We start from the raw sequence: 19,975 nt of genomic DNA, 5'->3' as shown, positions 1-19,975 counted from the left end.
AGTATATGAATGACAAATAGAAGATTTTTAAAAACTACAAGGTCCAGAGCTCTCAGTAACAGGATCGGAGCGCTGTGATTGGCCAGCTCGCAGCTGAGCGCATCACGTGACTCTTGTTTCTTGGAGATGGCTGCCCTGACGAAGAGCCCAGAGTTAGCAGGTAGCGTTAGCTGGCCTTCTGCTTTCACCATGAAACACTGTTTATTCTCTTATACGTCTGATTCACATGTTAGCGACTAGAACCACACGATAACACAGGCTCTGGCTGCTCGGTTATTACTGTTCAGTGTTAAACAGAGAGAGACAGATAAGACCGAGTGTCTGCAGCAGTGAGAGTGAGGGAGTGAATATTAAATATGTGTGTGTGCGGGTGACAAGGGAATATTCAATGTTTATTTATTTTTATTTTAATTAATTAAAAAATGCTGAAACTGATTGCAGGTTACAGATTTCACAACTGAATCAGAGTAAAGTAACTCTAGCTATATAGCTACATTATTAGTAGGTTATATGATTAACAAGTGACAGTTTAATGTGAGTCGCGTGTGAGAGAGTGTAGGAGGGACTGTGTATAGGAGTGAAAATGAAGAAAAATGTAGTTAACGTTAAATGGTGGAGTAAATATGAGCAGTGAGTCAGCGAATAGAGGAGTGAATAAAAGGCTTGTGAGTGAAGCCGTGAGTTTAATGTGTGTGAGTCAATTGTGGGAAGGAATAATTGTGTACCAGTGAGGGTAAGATATGTGGATAAATGTAGGAGTGTATATAAGGTGTGAGTATTATATGTTGGCGTGAACATAAGGTGTGAATGTGGGAAGGAGTGAATGAGTGGAACATAAGGTATGGAAAGTGAATGTAGGAGTGAATATAAATCACTATACGATATGCAAGAAAGTGTAAGAGTAAAAATATAGTGAGTGATTGAATGAAGAAGTGAATATATAGGGACTGAGTGAATAAAAGGGGTAAGTGTAAGCTTTATTAGCCAATATAGTGTATGTAAGAAAGTCTAGGAGTAAATATAAGGAGTGAGTGAAAGTAAGAGTGAATTAAATGGATGAATATATGATATATATATATATATATATACAGGTGAGGACGATATTATTAGCCCCCCTATGAAATTTTAAGTCTCCTCAAGATTCTGGCAAGATCCTTTTTAGCAGAGCAAGGCAGTTCTAACAGAGCATTTCTGAACATACAATTTTTCATTAGAAGGACCAAAATATTTATATTTGTGCACCAAAATATTATTTTGTAAGAATAAGCTAAAATGACCAGGGACATTATTATTAGCCCCCTTTAAGAAATTAACATTTATTAAGTCATCACACAAGCCACTTTTGTGCAGTGATGTGCTTTACCTTCTCAGGTGATGTGCATAAAGGTGATCAGGTGAAACAGATGACTGCACTCAATTAAGTTAAGTTAATTAACTCATTTAAGTTAAAACATGGTATAAAAGCCTCATTATGGAGCTGGCAGTTGAGGAAGCAACATGCCAAAAACAAAGGAAATCAGTTTGGACCTGAGAAAAAGAATTATTGATGCACACAAAGCAGGAGAGGGATATACAAAGATATCCAAGCGTTTCCAAGTGTCAAGAACTGGAGTGAAAGGCATCATTCAGAGATTCAAAGACAGCAACACAGTGCAGAACAAGCCTGGCAGAGGTAGAAAGAGAAAGATTTCAGAGAGACTGGAAAGAATACTAGTGAGAAATGTGTCTAGAGACCCCAGATTAACTTCCAAGGCACTGGCAAATGACTTGGCCACATCAGGAATCATAGTCTCTAAGAAGACCATCACTAGAGCTGCACAGGAATGACCTGCGAGCGTGCAGACCAAGAAAAACTCCACTTTTGAGGAAGAGGCACCTTCAAGCAAGACTAAAGTATGCTCGGGACAACCTGGAGAAAAATTATTCATACTGGAAGCGTGTCTTATGGTCTGATGAGACTAAACTAGAGCTCTTTGGCCACAGGGACACTGCTTATGTTTGGAGAAAAAAAGGACAGGCATTCAACCCAAAGAACACCATCCCCACAGTGAAGCATGGTGGTGGGATTATTATGCTATGGGGATGCTTCAGTGCATCTGGAACTGGAAATCTTGTCAAGGTGGATGGAATCATGAATAAAGAATAATATGTGAATATTTTGAAAGAGAACCTTAAGCAGTCAGCTGTGAAACTGGGTCTGAGACGTCATTTCATTTTCCAACATGACAATGATCCTAAACACACATCCCTCCTGGTGAAGAACTATCTCCGGATGACCAAAGTGAATGTCATTGAATGGCCTGCACAAAGCCCTGACTTAAATCCAATAGAAAATCTGTGGGGTGACCTAAAGAAAAATGTCCATGCAAGACAACCATCGAATCTAGAGGAACTTGAGAGATTTGCCAAAGAAGAATGGGCCAGGATTCCTCAAATGAAGTGTGAGAGACTTGTTGTAAACTACAACAAACGTCTGCAGGCAGTAATCCAGCAAAAAGGATACACAATTAACTATTAGGATGTGGGGGGCTAATAATTTTGACCCAGATAGTTTTTGTGTTTTGTGTAATATCTTCATTTCTGAGTGGAATACAATATAGTGTAAGCATCCAAAATAAAACTACGATGTCTAAAAAAGCTGTGTTTAGTTTATTTTGCTCTGGTTAATATCACTTGGAAAATCCTTAGAAAACAAGGACTATTTTGTAAGGGGGCTAATAATATCGTCCTCAACTGTATATATATATATATATATATATATATATATATATATATATATATATATATATATATATATATATATATATAAATCAATATAAGGTATGGATAAAAGTGTATATATAATAGAGAGAGGGAGAGGGAGTGAATATAGGAGTAAATATATTGAGTGAGTGAATGTAGGAGTTAATATATACGATTTATGAATCACTATACGGTATGAAAAAAAAGTGTAGAAGTAAATATATAAATGAATGTAGGAGTGACTTTTAGATAGGGAGTGTATGAATGTAGGAGTAAATATATAGAAGGTGAGTGAATGTAGGAGTGAAAATATGGGTGTATATAAGATTTATAAGTCAATATAAGATATGTAAGTAAGTGTAGTAGTGAATATCAGTCGCATTGTATGGACCTATTCAATTTATTTATTTTTTTTAAGTAACTGTACAGTTACAGTAAATAGTACTGGAAAGGCTTTCCACTGGATTGCTGAACATTGCTGTGAAAATTGCATTGCAATCAGTAAAATAGCTTTAGTGAGGACAAGATGTTCACAATGCTCACTCCACTGCTCATTTCAAAAGTAATAGTACAGTTCCACTGCTTCACAACAGACAGTCCTCATTTATTGTCAGTACTTTTCTGCATGGATTAGAAAATCTCTGTGTGTTTACTTCCATGTACACATCTGCAGTGGCTGTATCTTAAACTAGCTAAATCTATTCATGCATGTTAGAATGGGTGTACACAAACATTTGGACATATAGAGGCAGTTTATTAGACAGTGTTGTGGCCCAGTCTTGGACTACACAAAATTTTGAATGTAGATTGTCCACTGAAAGGCTTAGTAACATGAGGGATTATGAAAATTGTGTAAAAAGCAGTTAGAAGAGTGATGTTGAAGTGAAAGAGATTAAGTGTTAGAGTGAATATGAGGACTGTGCATGAATAAGAGTCAGGGAGTGGGTGTACTGTGGTTTCAGGTTCTGACACAATGTGTAGCCCACTGCTCCACTCCACTCCCTCCGTGGAAAACACATGGAATTAGTAGTACGAGCAGTGAGAGCAGCAGGGCTCTATTCTCTGTGGATGAATCATCTCTGCCGGTCAGGGCTGAGGCACACTCTGAAGTGAGAGCGGACCGTAAAGTGCGATTACAGCAGAGCCTGTGACAGGTTGTTTGAGAAGAGGATGATGTCATATGTGTGTGTATGTGTGTGAGTCATATTTTGAATCATACATGAATCATGAACCTGGTTTGTGGATGGGTGATGTCCAGGTGACCAGTCAGAGGATCGATGTGTTTTCATATTGTTTAGAATAGCCTGTGATAAAAGGAATGATTAAGTGCTGATTCTGATGATCCAGGATATCCCACAATTATATCTGGCAAAACCAAAACATAAACCATTTAAAAGTAGGCTTGAATCTTGGTGTTACAATAAATGGTAACACCATTGGTAATAAATGGGCAAAGATGGTTTGGTTTCACGCATGACACATCTAGAAGACTAAAAAAGAAGACTTAAAAAAACTTGTGAACTCTAAATTTCCATTGTCGACTAATCGTCAATTAGTAACACTAAACAAATTACTGGTTACAAAAACACAATGTTAGACGGTTAACACTCAACTTGGCCTGCGTCTCCAAAAGTGCCTAATCACAACAGATTTCACATTTCTTCACTATATTTTAGCACCTTCCACGTTCAAAGGACAATGTTTTGGACATTTGAAGGCCATTTAAATCCCATGTTCACCAGTTTTGTATCGTTTTGAATCAATAGTAAAATCTAGAAACAGGAGCCATATCCACAGCAAGCATAGAGTGTGGGTATGGCAGAAATAATCTTTGACTAATCAGCTAATCGGAAAAACAATCGGCAGATGAGTTGATTACCAAAATAATCATTAGTTGCAGCCCTAATGCCAAGATGCATCAAGACTGTGATTAAAAAAACAAGGTTATTTCACCAAATATTGATTTCTGAACTCTTAAAATTGTATTAATATAAACCTAATTTTTAGCATTATTTAAGATCTGAAAACCCATCTTGTGCATCTTTTTTGTTATTTCAGCCATTTCTCATTTTCTGCAAATAAATGCTCTAAAGGACAATATTTTTAATTGGAAAAATAAAAAGCATAGTTTATAGAATAAAACAGCAATGTTAATTTTACTGAAACATCTACCTGTAAATAGCAAAACCAGAGAAACTGATTCAGAAACTGAAGTGGTCTCTTAATTTTTTTCAGAGCTGTACTGTTGCTATCTAAAGAGCTCGCTTTGAAACTGTAGATACTATGCTGTGGACAGCCTATGAGGTCTATTCTGACTGTAAATGTATGGGATGCTATTGGACGGGCAAGCAACTATTCAACCCCTACTGCAAATTCTGCAATATTATTCAAGTTGTGGGGGTTAAATTCAAGTCACAAGTAATTTATTGTTCCTGGAAGTATTTTATCTTCATATTTTTTTATATTTTTCTTTTTTTTAATTTTTCTCTTTTGCTGTCTCTGTCTTCCTGTAGGTGGGCAGGACAGTATTTTAGAGCCATTGTGTTTTCCTGAGCAACTAAGTGCTAGTGGGACCCCAGCCTCCTCGGATGATGGATGTATGGTGAGCTGCATACTGTGCTCACACTTGGCTCCCCTCACTGATAAGGATGGGCTCCTGAAGCACCTGGTCCTAGACCACAAGCTGGTCATTGCTGACATCAAACTTATCGCTGACTTCCCAAAGTATGACTCTAATTTTAGATTGTTTCTTGTAGCTTGTTACCTATATACTAAATTAATAGCCAGATGTGCTTGCTTCTTTTGATTGCTATTCTACTTGTTAAACCTGTGCATATGTATCAAAGCAGATTACTTGTACTGGTATATGCAACATAAGCTGTGTGTGAAATGGTTCACTCCTTTACTATTTACTATTATCTCTCACTCATTTACTGTTTAGTATTTATTATATAGTGCTATATAGTAAAATGACGAGAAAAAAACATCGGTACCTAGTCACCACCAGAATGTTTGACACAACATCACTGCATTGCTTTATGGTATACATTGGACATTGTAGCGTACATTGTCTGTGTATTATGGGATTATTATGGGTGTTTGATAGAAACTATATAGGGAAAATAATGTGTCCTAATGAGATATCAAAGAGCATTACACTTTGCCTACTTTGCCTGAATGCTGATTAATTCATAATAGTTTATTATGACTTTATTGTAACATAATTCAAAGGTGTAGTTAAGAGCTTTACTGTTGTGGTGCAGATACATGCTATACTGGAAAAAAAGGTTTGCAGAGCAACCTATCACAGACTTCTGCAGCGTCATCAAGACCAACTCTGAGGGACCTGCAGGTAAGACTTATTAGGTTATGTTTTACAAGAATTTTAAAGGTAATGTTAAAGCCTATCATTTTAAAAATTATAATGATATTATTTATACATTACAAAATTGCAAACCCCAAGTTCTTACAAGTGCTTACATTTTAAGTGCTGTTTTTTATTTATTTATTTATTTTTTTTGTAGAGCTGCAGGAGAACTACTTCCTCCTGTGTGACGTTCTTCCAGAGGACCGCATCCTCCGGGAGCAGCTACAGCAGAAACGACTGGTGCGAATTCACTCAGCCTCAACACACTGACCCATACACCCCCCCCCCCAGGCCTGTGTGAGCCTCACTGACCGTGTTACACTGAGACTTGAGATTGACACCACTGGTGGCTGTGATAGCACTGAGAATCAGCTAGCATTGGCATTGGCTTTCATTGGCATTTGATTTCTTTTGTTTTATACAGCTCTGGAAAAAAAAGAGACCATTTCAGTTTCTGAATCAGTTTCTCTGATTTTGCTATTTATACGTATATGTTTGAGTAAAATGAACATTGTTGTTCTATTCTATAACCTATGGACAACATTTCTCTCAAATTCCCAATAAAAATAGTCATTTAGAGCATTTATTTGCAGGAAATGAGAAAAGAGCTTCAGAGTTCAGAAATCAATATTTGTTGGAAAAACCCTGGTTTTCAATCACAGTTTTCATCCCTCTAGACATGTTCTCCTCCACCAGTCTTACACACTGCTTTTGGATAACTTGATTATATTCCAGATGTTTTCAGTTTGGTAAAATCAAAGTAACTCATCATTTTAAGTGGTCTCTTATTTTTTCCAGAGCTGAATATATTTAGCTTATTCAACCTAAATAAAATGGAAATTAAATAGCATGGGTGGGGAAGTTCAATCTAAATAGGCATTAAATATTTATTATTTTGCGTTAGAATATGGAAGACAATCGCCAATTTTCCCCGATAAGTAGTGATTATAATAAAAATACACACACACACTTCTGATGTGATATTTGACCATGAATTCGGTAAATACGTCGTGAGCTTTATGAAAGCGATTAATAAAGAACATGCTGAGGAGCCTGAGCTCCCTCTAAGATTGTTTCTGTGGGATATAATGAGTCAACATCATCTCGCACACATCTCCGGGAAAATCTGCGATAGTGGTTGCTAGGCAACCTGTATTCCCCTCACCTCCGCAGCCTGTACTGCAGCGCGGCGACCAGCTGTTGAACAGCGATACTGTGACCTTCCTTAGGCATTCGCTTTAGTACAGAGCCCAGACTTCAGTCGCTGATGTTTAATTATACACATTTATTCTGACCTGTATGTTAATGAAGATTATATTGGTAGTTGTTTATGATGTAATGTTCAGTGTGTAAACAACAGTTTTTTTTTCCATGAATACTCAGCATCATACATCATGTTGGTGTTGCCGTGGAATTGGAATAGATTTATTTATTTAACAGAAATGACATTTTTAAACTGTATACAGAATAAATGTAACCAAATTTACCATTATTTTTTACAATTGCAGTTTGTAGGTGTTTTTAGCTTGATGAGTTATTATTTTTCATTTATTATTCTGTGTGTGAACAGGAGGAGGTTCTTGATCAGCAGCAGAAGGAAAGGGATGACACTGATTTTAAGCGTACCTGCCTTTTCTGTAATGAGGAATTTAATAAAAACAGGTAAGCGCTGTTCTGATTCCTCCAGCTTGCTGACTACCTCATACGTTATCGTTTTACTAATGAAACACAACATGGATATCATCTGAAAGGAAAAGAAAAAAGAGAAAATGTATAATCTTGTTCAAAATATTGTGAATATTGGAGTAACATAAAACATAAAGCTTGAGACGTGTTCGTGCATTTCTACATTTCTGCAGATCCTTGCTGCTCAATCACATGGCCAAAGATCACTCTTTCAGCATCGGCCTGCCTGACAACATTGTCTACTGCACAGAGTTCCTCAACACACTGGAGAGGAAGCTGGACAAGTAAGCCTTCCAGCACTGAGCATACAACCCCAGATTACTGCAGAGATACAGTAGATCTTATTAGATTTCTATGAGCTTTGAAAAAAGGAAAAAAGAAACATTGAGTACAGCGCCCTCTCTTGGAAGCTGCTGTGGAAAGCTGCACCCACAGAGATAGCAGCTTTAGTTTTATTTTTTATTTTTATTTTTTTTTACCAAAAAAATAAACAATGAGGAGTATTTGTCACAGACCCTTTAAAAAAATGTGTAAAGTTCCTGTGTAAAGCACTTTATCCATCATTCAACTCATAAAGTTCCCAATTGACATATATAATGAACATCCTGAGAGCATCACTGCAGTACAGTGAGTGAAGGTGTGTCCTTTCATCTGACCTTATTTACATAATGTAGGAATGCTGGGTTAGTGCTGCAAACAAAACTACCGGTAGTTTAATTTAAAAGTGTAATTTATGATTCTGCAGGTGTGTTTCAACCATTTAACAATTCAAATGCTTTAATTAAATGTTTTACATTTCATGATTTCTAGAGTATAATCTTAAAATACAAGTTATGAAAGTGAAATTTTTTTCATCAGGACTTTTAGCTTAAAATATTAAGTTATGTGACCACGATATAAATTAAAAACAAATAAATGAAAAAATAAATTAATTAATTAATAAATGAGCTGCTCACTGATTTCATGTTTTAATTTTGAATGGAATGTGTCTGTGATTGTGGGTTAATGTTTCTCTCTTCTTTATTTTGACAGCATGCAGTGTCTGTACTGTGAGAAGACATTTCGAGACAAGACGACCTTGAAAGATCACATGCGGAAAAAGCAACACAGGCGTATAAATGCCAACAATCACGACTATGATCGCTTCTACGTCATCAACTACTTGGTATGTTTTTAAATAGTGGGTATTTTGTTCCAGTCAGTGATGGGAAAGAACCAGTTTGAATAAAAATCAAGTGGATCTGATTGATGTCTGACTCCAGATGTAGTTAATTAGCTGCCTGAGACAGGTTTAATATCTGACATGTGCTTCTTTAAGTTAGAGTAGAGAGATGCCAGTTTTTTTTTTTTTTTTTTTTTTTTTTTTTTTTTTGGTAAACAAACACTGGACAAGGACTTAAGCCATGACTCAAAACACTTCTAGGCCTACATTCGTTTGGCACGTCACTGTGTTAAGAGTGGATTAACAACACAGTATGAATTACTTCAATTTATAAACACAAAAAAAAACTTGTCTACAGAGCTTATTGAGTGGGGCAGACAATTTTAGGTATTTGTAGACGTTTTCCTCAGCACAGTAATGATCATTGTATGCACTGCTGTTCTCTTCTTCTGTTCTGACAATAGAATACTACTACACAGCAGAGCATGCCAATTAAAATATTTTTTTATTTATTTACACGTTTAATGACATTTTAGTAAATTGTAAAAAATGTACACAAAAAATTGCATTTTAGAATTGAGTGACATATTTTTCGGACTATAAGACACACCTAAAATCCTATAATTTTTACCAAAAATTGACAGTGCATCTTATAATCTGGTGCACCTTATGTATGAATTCTACCAGTCAAGTTTTAAGGAGCAGTAAAGCCACTCCACTGAAGTACAGCGTTTTAGTGGAGTTTCCGTTTAATTTTTAGTTTCAGAAATCTGGAAATCTAAAGTTACTGTAAATAAACAGAAGCGATTTTTAGATTAACATCCAGCACTCGTTTAACTTTAAAAAAAGTGTTTTATTTTTTTAGGAATTACAGTTTTAATAACAGAATATAATACAATAAAGGCTTGTTTACAGTGATATAAACTGTGATTGGTGCAGGAGCTGGGAAAGACCTGGGAGGAGGTCCAGTCTGAAGATGACAGAGAGCTGCTGGACGAGGATGATGAGTAAGAGCCTCTGTTAAACCTAATGTACCTTAAAAACATGAATTTAAACACTTTGTGAAAATAATAGTAACTGTTGCTCGGTTGTGTCTGCAGTGACTGGTCAGACTGGCAGGCTCACCCGGTGTGTGCTGTGTGTCTGTTCTGCGAGCAGCAGGAGGAAACCATGGAGAAGATCTACACACACATGCAGGTCAGATTCCCACTGAGTATCATTATCCATAATAAATGTGACACCTCAGGGAGTAAACAGTCTGGAATCAGGTTTGGCCTGGATCTACTGTACGTTCAAGCAGCATCCAAAGACAATGAGATGTAACTGTTTGACCCTACCTAATTCTTGTTATTTTGTATTTGTTTTTTAATGTATTATAGAAAGCTCATGGATTCGACCTCCACAAATTAAAAACAGATCTCAGTAAGTAGAGCCCTTATCACCTACTAAAAGTGAAGATCTAAAGAACCTTTCCCTTCTTTATAATAATATGATTTTAAAAAAATTATAGTAACTCTGATTTAATAATGTATTGTAATAATCTCCTGTTCTTTAGATCTGAAGTTTTACCAGCAAGTCAAACTGGTGAATTATATCCGTCGCGAGCTCCACCAGTGCCGCTGCTACAGCTGCCAGGAGAAGTTCAAAGCCAGAGCGGATGTGGTGCAGCACATACTGGAGTCAGGACATCTGATGCAGATTCCAGAGGTGTCTCAGTGGGACCAGCCGCAGTAAGTATGGAGTTAAACATTTACACACAAAACATTGGTTTAAATATTTCTAATGAATTTCACTAATCTCAGTATTTACTCAGAAAAATGACATTTCTACTGTGCAGCTTCACACCTCAGTAGAGTATAAGGACTTTTACATGTATTTATTAATCATCATTTTTAATAATTCTGTGTTTTCTGAGTATTAGACCCCCTTTAAAACATCTTATGCAGCATATTAAGTAATTGACTAATTGAATAAAATTACATAATGGCAATAATGTGGAAAAATCCAAAGGATGTGATTCTGCCTACAAACAACAAAGATTGATTTAATCAAATGTTAATCATAGCAAAATATCTAATTTCATACTTACATACAAGAATGTGCTATTTTGTAAAAAAGTGTAGTATCAGCATTATTTACAGAATGTCCTCCTTCATTTTTGTGTTTTAAAAGTTTCAGTCAAAAGGGTATTTAGCAATCCATATATTTGCTGGTGTAAATTATGAAACTGGACATTGGTGGTAGTATTTAATAAATGACAACATTTTTCTGTTCAGCTTTAGCAGATAAATGGTTTGTTGGTACAAGAAATACTATAAATAAATGCAATATAAATCAAATAATTTGTATTGCAGAAAAGCAGTTTAGTTTAGTTAAAAAAGACTGGCTGGAAATTTGAACTGAGAATCAATTGAAATATAGATAGTGGGAATCGCCTTAGGTATTGACGATGTAGCGCTGAGTTAGAGACTAATCAATAAATATGTTATATGTATACATCTCAGTTCCTGCTTCAAGAAATCCCATCAGAAGGATTGGTTTATTTTTTTTATTTTTTTTTTTAAAGCACATCCTTACTTTGTAGACCAGTTGTTCCCAAAACTCCTTATCCAGCTTTTCAGCTCATTAACAAGCCTCTCCTGAGTCGAGGATGGTGCGTTAAAGTAGGAAACCAATAAAATCTGTAGAACAGGGCTTTCTCCAGGACCATGGTTGAAAACCACAGCTCCTAGACCATTAGAGATTCCAGTAGTCAATTGATAAATAATGAAATGATCGTTAAAATTATTATTTGGCCCAGAGTGTCTCTTTTTAACATATGAGCATTGTGACTGCGCTCTTCATGATTGTCCCTCCCGCTGTGTGCAGGTACTATTTCCCTACCTATGAGAACGATGCTCTCCTAACAGCCCTGTCCGACAGTGAGAGCGAGTCTGAAGGAACTGACTGCAGCTCTAATGTCCCTGTGTTTCCTGAAGACATCGCCAACCTGAAAGCCATAAAGCAGAACAGTGTGCTGAACAAACTCCTTAAAGACCGAGGCGACTCCAGCTGAAGCCTCCACATCACCTTCATGCAGACTGTGAAACCAGAGTGGAAACATGCAGGTTCTGAGCGAGGTGCTCTCTGTGATATATGTTTAATTTATACAGAGGAACTAAGGGTTCAACAGTACACAAAGGTCATGGTTCGTGCACAGCATGGTTTGGCCACAGCATGAAAGTTCTCTTAATATATATGCAGGAATTGGGAGACACAGTCGTGTTGACCTAAACATGGACCAAAATCAGAACAAGAAGGAATGTTTTCAACATCTGAAGGAAGAAAGGCTGCTTTTGAAACAAAAATTGAGGTTCTATCACGTTTTAGCATAGGTCTAATTAAGAGAGTATATCATTACTATATGTATAGTTATATTTATCAATGCTGTCTCCAAAATGGAAACTATGATGAATAAACTTTCTCAACTTTCAATGAACATCAGTGTATGAAGATTTTATTTTGGAGCATTTCTATTGGTGCTTTTCTCAAGTCCAATGTGTAAAGATCAAAAACAGCAAAATATATAAACAAAAGTTTTTTGTGCGATAGTGACAATATACATTATATTATATACAATAGAAAATTCCCTTAATGGAAATCAAACCAAACTCTGGGAAGGCTGGGTCAATATAGAGCTATTCACTCATTTCTCATCAAGTTACTTCTCAGCCTTAGTGGTCTTTATCTGAGTTCTGTTCTGTGGCGGTTTGCCCAGAGTGATCTGTCGAATGGACGTTCCAAACGTAAGAGTGTTCAGAGTCTCTGCAGCGTCTTCCACATCTGGACTAACATGCACAATTACACACATCTGTAAAACAGAGAAACAAATCTTTTGTTTATTTAAAATGCAGCTATTCATTTATTGATTAATGAATTGTTATAAATAATAAAATAAATAAAATGTGTTTAATATCTCTAAACTAGTGCCTTGTGCAGACTGACCTTAGCATCACCACTGAGACAGGGCTGGAGCACGTGAGTGAGTTTAGAATTCCGGAAAGGCACATGAAGAGAGTTAGACCTCAGAGCCCCAAACACCTACAAAGAAAAGAAAAAAAAAAGTATAGAGATGCTTTATAATAATGAATAAATTACATTTATCAAATTCACACTGTTACATTTACTAGCACTACTCCACCTTTAAAATTCCTATTGATTTGCAGTCCCCAGAAATTCTAGAAACAGAAACAGCTTGTATCTCCAAAGTGAGCATAAAATTATTTTATCCCTTTATTTTGAAGCATTTCTACTGGTCCAATCATCTTGAAATTTTCACACAGTGTAACGGTCAGTTGCTTTGTTCAAATATTGTATATGATTGTGTATGTACTGCATAAAGCATTTTGACCACCTTCTTGTTTCTTTTTAAATTACTTCAGGAACATCAGTTAACATTTCTTTCACAGTAGCACTTTTGTTGGTCTGGCCCAATAGTAAAGTCTTTAATCCACTCCAACGTATCTGTCTGGCTGTAGATATCTGAAGCTCAGTTTGTCACGCTGGCCTACACACTCTGCCCAACTCAACTAAATAACCCTCTACTCATTTTTTGGCTTAAATGTGTACATAACCTGACCAATTATTTTTTGTGCTTATTTAGAGTTCAAATTACTGCTAATAACAATTACTCACGTCTCTGCCCATTTTCATGCTTTTAACATACTAAGTAAGAAAACTAACTGGTCATTTACTGTCTAACATACATCCCAGACCATATGCTTTATTGTGACAAGTGACAACTCAATTTTTTCTGATTTACCTGTGAGCAGTATTAATGTTTTGAGTCAATGGTGTATAAAAATACACACTATACACAGTATATACACATACATAGAAGGATAGCTTTCAGATATACAAGAACTGTTAAGTTTAATTAGAAATGTTTCAGCATAAGCAGAATGCATTAGTGTTTGTATTTAATTTAATGACAGTTAAAGCAGCATGGACTACATTCTGTGTGTTAAAGCCTCTGAAGAATATAAGGTCGGGATCTAATATCACACATTGCTTAAATCTGAATATCTAAAATAGTTTTTATTCTTCAAACCTCTTTTTATGCTTTACATTTTCATCCAGATAACACTATTTTGCACACCTGTCCCAGGACCATCAAAGACTTGTTGATGGCTGCCGTTTCTGTGAGCCGCTGGCCCGTGGCTTGTGTTTTAGAGATGCGGTCTGAGCCGGCCAGCTCACACAGGGTCAGCACACCTCGAGTGCTCACGCCACTCACTGGGTCTGTACACTCCACCGTGACAAAGAGGAGGACATGAGAGCAGGAGCTGAGGACAGAAAGATAAGTGCTGGAATGTTTTGTCTATTTACCTCCACAATCACCTGACCTAAACGATAATGATTTAGAATAAGCATAAAGGAAAAGCAACAACAAATGTTCAGCACCTCCAAGAACTCCTTTAAGACACTAAGAAAACTATTACAGGTGACTTAAAGCCACTGAGAAAAGGCCAAGTGTGCAAATCTGTCCTCAAAGCTAAATCATTGAAATGAAAGCAGTTACCCGTTGGGTGTTTACCAATCCTAAACTGTGTGATTCAGCCCACAATATCCAAGACGTACTAGCCACTAAGGTCATGGCTTTAAAGTTTAACCAGAAACAGGAGGAAAGTAAAACCTGCAGGAAAAAAAGCTAATTAGAATTAATGGTAATTGTTTGGATATTTAGCATTTTTATTACACAGAACTTAATTCAGAAGCACCAACAATTTTAACCAATACAAAAATGTAGGGAAACATACATTTTTTACCTGTGTTTGTTTTAGTTTGCACCAAAGTGTGATTACTGATCACACCCACTAAAAAAAACACCAAGAACGCAAACAATCCAAAATCCATTTTAACCAGATCAAATAATGCTGGTGACAACACTATGACCTCTTCCAGTCTATTTTAAAAACTACATTCTCTTTCCTTTCCCAACTATGAAGGTCATGAAGATGCCTTCCTTGCAGTTCAGAATCCTACAAATTCTGCCACATTATAGTGGTACTCCTACTTACTCATCAATTTCAACCTGATCCAATTTAAAGGCAAATTTCATTTCCTTCTATCCTATATGAACAAACAGCCATAAAAGCCTATACCTGCCAACAAAACAACCATGAATGATGCTAGTCCAAACAGACAACTCATTGTGTAAAAAAAAAAAAAAAACACCTTGCACAGGTCTTAAATAGCACCAAACAGGAAGTGTTGTGATGTCACCTCCTGCTAATTTGGCGGGAAACCTGCAAATAAAAGTCCTCCCAAAACCCCAACATTTTGGTTTACTCAGTCAATGAATATCAAGATGGTACCTGCCACAGCGAACCACTACAGCTAAGTATGCGTTCTTGCATTTTAAGATTAATAAATTAAAATAGCTTGCTAATGGGCATCTAAACAAAGTTCTATCTAATAAAAATACCAGATATTCTAACATTATATTAATTCTAATTATCTTCATTTCCTACAGGTTTTAGACTCATCCTGTTGGTGGTTAAACTTTAAAGCCACAAAGAAGCTCATCAGTTAATTAATAAAGGCTATTTTACCCATGTGTCTATCTGTGTCTAAAATGTAAATTTTGAATGATGCCTGTATTTAGATATAGTGGCAGAAAATAATTGCCATGAGCTTTTATATCTTCAGTGTAAAATGTGCTATGTAAAAATCATTAAAAAAACATTGAATGACGTGTCCAAATTAGACTGGTACTGTTTTATTGTGTTTTTTAAAAAGGGTTTTCACCAGATTCCTCCAGATTTCAACATGTCAAGTCTGAGGATCAAAGATGGGAGCAATCAAATATAATTAGCCTTTGGTAGATGCATTATAAAACATTAAAACTAAAAGGGAAATTTATTTCTAGACAAAGCAAAATTATTTATGGCCTTGTGTGCCCTTGATTATTTTCTCCCAAATATTCTCTGGATTTCTTTGTCTTTGTATATGCAGTCTATTTGAGGGTGCAACATTTTGTTTTGCAAAAATCATAGGGCTCTAAATTGCATTTACTGCATTGTGACATTGTCACAGTTGCTGTAAGGACCAGAGGCTGATGTAAACACAAGTAATTTTCATGAAATGAGACTAAATAAACTGGGAGAAATATGACTATTGTGCATGTGCACAGTGTGAGGGCTGTGCTTGAATTATATACTTTGAAGCCCTAGAAAAGAAATTGTAATTTATTTGAAAGTTTTAAGGACCTTCATATTATGCAAAGCTCAAGAAAGGAACCCCTGAGCCCTTAAATACTTGGTGTCTATAGCAGCAGTCCTGTTCATTTATCTGATTAAAGTGGCCATTGTTGCTCTACAGTTGGAGCACTAGGTTATGATGGAAGTTGCGGGTTTCAAAGCACAGTAATGGCCACGCATTGCTCCTGGCACATGTGCTCAGTGTATGTGCTTGTTCACTGCACTGAAGGGTTAGATGGCAGAGGCCACAGTCTATCTGCGCCAGACACAAGAATGGTTAATATGGTTTGTAACTGACTGTAACCGGGTGAGACTTGGCTAGTAAAAGTATAAGCTATAACCAGAGAACAGTAGCAGCCTCACCTCTCTGCATTTGCTTCATTGGAATGGAGGTGGGAGTTTCGCCCCACCATTTCCATGATGTTTAGAATGTCTTCCTCTGTTTTTACCTCCACTTGCGTCAGAGTGGGAATGGTCACTGACCTGCCCTGACCACGGATCTCCACCTCAGTCTGCCGGTTCTCAGACAGGAGATCAATCAGGCTCTCCACATAGATCTCCAGCACTGAAATCTGATACAGTACACACATACTGTCATGGTGTCATCTCAAAAACAAAAACTTTACAGGAGAAGAATGAAACCTTCTTAACTTTTAATGGGAGGCGATGTAAAAATACTTATTTATACTTATTTGTGTGACGGCAAACACACAGCGCTTAAAGAAATAGAGCCCACTTCAGTTTCTAAATCAGTTTCTCTGATTTTGCTATATATAGGTATATGTTTGAGTAAAATTAACATTGTTTTATTCTATAAATTATGGACATGTCTCCTAAATTTTCCCCCATAAAAATAGTCCTTTAGAGCATTTATTTGCACAAAATCAGAAATGGATGAAATAATAAAGATGCAGAGCTTTCAGACCTCAAATCATGCAAAGAAAACAAGTTCATATTCAGTTCAAACAAAGAGTTCAGAAATCAATATTTGGTGGAATAACCCTGGTTTTTAATCACAGTTTTCATGCATCTTGGCATGTTCTCCTCCACCAGTCTTACACACTGCTTTTGGATAACTTTATGCCACTCCTGGTGCAAAAATTCAAGCATTGGTTTGATGGCTTGTGATCATCCATCTTTCTCTTGATTATATTTCAGAGGTTTTTAATTTGGTAAAATCAAAGAAACTAATCATTTTTAGGTGTTCTCTTATTTTTCCAGAGCTGTATGTATGCCTAGATTTATAAAAGTGTGGGAGAAAGTATTCATGTTTTAGGTATAATGAAGTACTCAAGAAAGCATGGGTACATTTTCATCATGTAGTTTGAGGAGAGGCCTTACTAAAGATTTATTTTAAAAATAAAATAAAGCTTTTTTTGTAATATGCTCTACATGTGCTTTATATAATAGTGAGGAATCAGTTATAACACCAAAATTCTCAACTTTAACTTTAGTAACTTCAGTATTAGTTATAACTTCTCTGTCCTCTGTCATTTATTTATAGTAAAGACGGTTGCAGTAGACTTAATTTAGTTTCATAATGTTTCTATTTCTATTCACCATTATTTCTAATAATAATACATAACAGGCTGATGGTGTTTTTAATGTACTGTGTCATTCAGCCCTTTAGATAAATACAATTGTGTGTCATATACAAAACAATGAAAACTCCCTCCAGATTCTTTAACATGTGTCCCAGCTGTAACATGTACAGAGAAAATAAGCCTGGACGCCACAAAGAGCCCCAAGAGCAATGTTTACTTAATTTACAAGTATTGTGTTTATCTTTATTTATTTCCATACCTTAATCATGTATGTGTAGTTTTCTCTCTCTTTACACAAGCGCAGTAACTCTGTGACTGACCTGAGGGTGAGAAGAGTAAACACAAAGTATGCCTTACAGAACACTCCTTTCTGATGAAGCCGAACAAAGGTGTTGGGTGATCTGGCTGGGTGATTCAAACAAAAGCACACACACACATATCTCTGCAGTGACTGTGTAGGAGGAGATGCAGCTATCATCCATCAAAACGGAAGGAAACCCAAACGCCTTGTTGAAACCTGAGTATACCCTCAGGTACAATAAAGGCTTGGCTAAGGCTGTGTTTACCAGAATCCCAAACAATCAGGCTGGATTAGGCTACTTCACACCTCGATAATCAAATATAACACACCAGACTATCCTAGAGTTACATACTGTGACCTCATTTTAGAAAAAAAAAGACATTTTAATAAAAACTGTTTATGCAGATCTTGATGCCGAATGCTTTTTAGAATACTTTGGAAGTAAACAAAAAAATGCATGGGTTTATTAATATTTGTCAAGCAGAAGAATCAGGTGTGGTCTGATTAGGCACTGGATCTTGGTACAAGAGGGTGTAAATTGCTTCCCCCCGCAAAATCTTTTGCTGCTGCAAAAAAATTGGTGAGCTTTGTCAATATTTCTGTGCTGGACCTTCCTTTCCTTAATTTTCTATCTTGCCTAGCTTAACTTGCATGTACAGTGTCTCTTCAGTGTCAAACAAAAAATAAATAATGCGTTTAATTTTTTTTTTTTCTCTATTTTTTTTTTTGCCAACCCTTTGGGCAGCAGGTCCCTGGGGCCCCAAACAATTGCGTGGTTTGCGTGGTGGTAAAATCCGCCCCTGGGTGTAATGATCTGGAGAGCATGGCATACAACAGTCGGTCACCCCTAGTATTGATATGAGGGACACTAACAGCTTTGTGATATGTGCAGAACATCCTGTAGCCAAGTGTTGTTAAACACAGTAGGGCTAGGGCGCAGAGTTTATCAGCGGTCTAAAGCGCTGCCACTATGAGTGGGAGGTCGCAGGTTCGAACCCCTGCTCATGCAGTTTTGCCATCAATCTGCTGGTGCTCAGAGGAAGCACAATTGGCCCTGCTCCCTCCGGGTGGGTAGATGGCACTCTCTCCCCACATCACTAATAGGGTGATGTCTGCAGCACAGGGCGTCTGTGAGCTGATGTATCAGAACTGTCGCAGCGTTTTCCTCCGACTGTGCTGGCTACTTCGCAATGCTGTGTCACAGGAAGTATGTGCTAGTCTTTACCCTTCTGTGTTGGGGCATTACTAGTGATCGCAGGAGTCCTAATTAGTGGTTGGGTAATTGGCTGTTCAAAATTGGGGAGAAAATGGGAAAAATTAGAAGAAAACAAAAACACAGTAGGGCTTTCAATGATCACCCCACATGGTAAGGATTTCCAAGGCATGCCGAGGAACCTATGAATGTGCAGGACCTACAAGCCCAGGTGCAACATCTGTGGGTAAATGTGCTGCAGCATGGCACATGGAACCTATATGTCTCCATGATCATCCTAACTCATCTTTTTATCCATGCTATTCATTACATATTTCATCATAACCTCACACAAATCATTTCCTTTTCATTAGATTTTCTTTGTCAACGAGTGCATGTGTGAAATATAAGCTAGGCATATTATTAGTCATTATTTACATGAGATTATTGTAAGGTTTCTTACCGGATGTTGATCCCAGGATTGTCTTTAAGGCCCATCATTGTGTAGCTCTTCCCAGAGCCTGACTGGCCATATGACAGGATACATACATTGTATCCATCCAAACAGGAAGTTATCATGGGTAGAATCTCCTCATATACTTGCTTCTAAAATGTTGGTTATAGATTTAACAAGGAATTAGGACTTTAGTTTTATCATGTTTCATTTATGCATTTTTATATTAAAATTGACTTATTTAAATGTTTTTTTTATTTTGTTGTTTTTAGACCAATTGTAAAGG

General features: G+C 36.7%; 2 protein-coding genes across 2 annotated transcripts; one reads left to right on the top strand and one right to left on the bottom strand.

The window, feature by feature from the left end:
- The first annotated feature begins 78 nt into the window (after window positions 1–78).
- znf277 (zinc finger protein 277) lies at window positions 79–12,435 on the top strand. Its single transcript, XM_007252881.3, has 12 exons — window positions 79–160; window positions 5,256–5,466; window positions 6,006–6,094; window positions 6,267–6,349; window positions 7,680–7,771; window positions 7,969–8,079; window positions 8,828–8,960; window positions 9,897–9,964; window positions 10,058–10,154; window positions 10,337–10,379; window positions 10,513–10,687; window positions 11,826–12,435. The coding sequence occupies exons 1-12, from the start codon at window positions 127–129 to the stop codon at window positions 12,010–12,012; spliced, it is 1,323 nt and encodes a 440-aa protein (XP_007252943.3). The 5' UTR covers window positions 79–126; the 3' UTR covers window positions 12,013–12,435.
- On the bottom strand, window positions 12,432–19,938 carry LOC103022682 (kinesin-like protein klp-3). The gene is made up of 6 exons (XM_015606784.3): window positions 19,699–19,938; window positions 18,002–18,062; window positions 16,562–16,770; window positions 14,095–14,281; window positions 12,942–13,037; window positions 12,432–12,807 (listed from the first exon to the last, which is right to left on the bottom strand). Exons 1-6 carry the CDS (start codon window positions 19,812–19,814, stop codon window positions 12,658–12,660), a joined length of 819 nt encoding a protein of 272 aa, XP_015462270.3. The 5' UTR covers window positions 19,815–19,938; the 3' UTR covers window positions 12,432–12,657.
- Between the last annotated feature and the right edge of the window lie 37 nt (window positions 19,939–19,975).

Source organism: Astyanax mexicanus, chromosome 10 (assembly GCF_023375975.1).
Source record: "Astyanax mexicanus isolate ESR-SI-001 chromosome 10, AstMex3_surface, whole genome shotgun sequence".
Classification (NCBI taxonomy): Eukaryota; Metazoa; Chordata; class Actinopteri; order Characiformes; family Acestrorhamphidae; genus Astyanax; species Astyanax mexicanus.
Note: the sequence above shows the minus strand (reverse complement) of the source record. Positions and strands in the feature narration are given on the sequence as shown.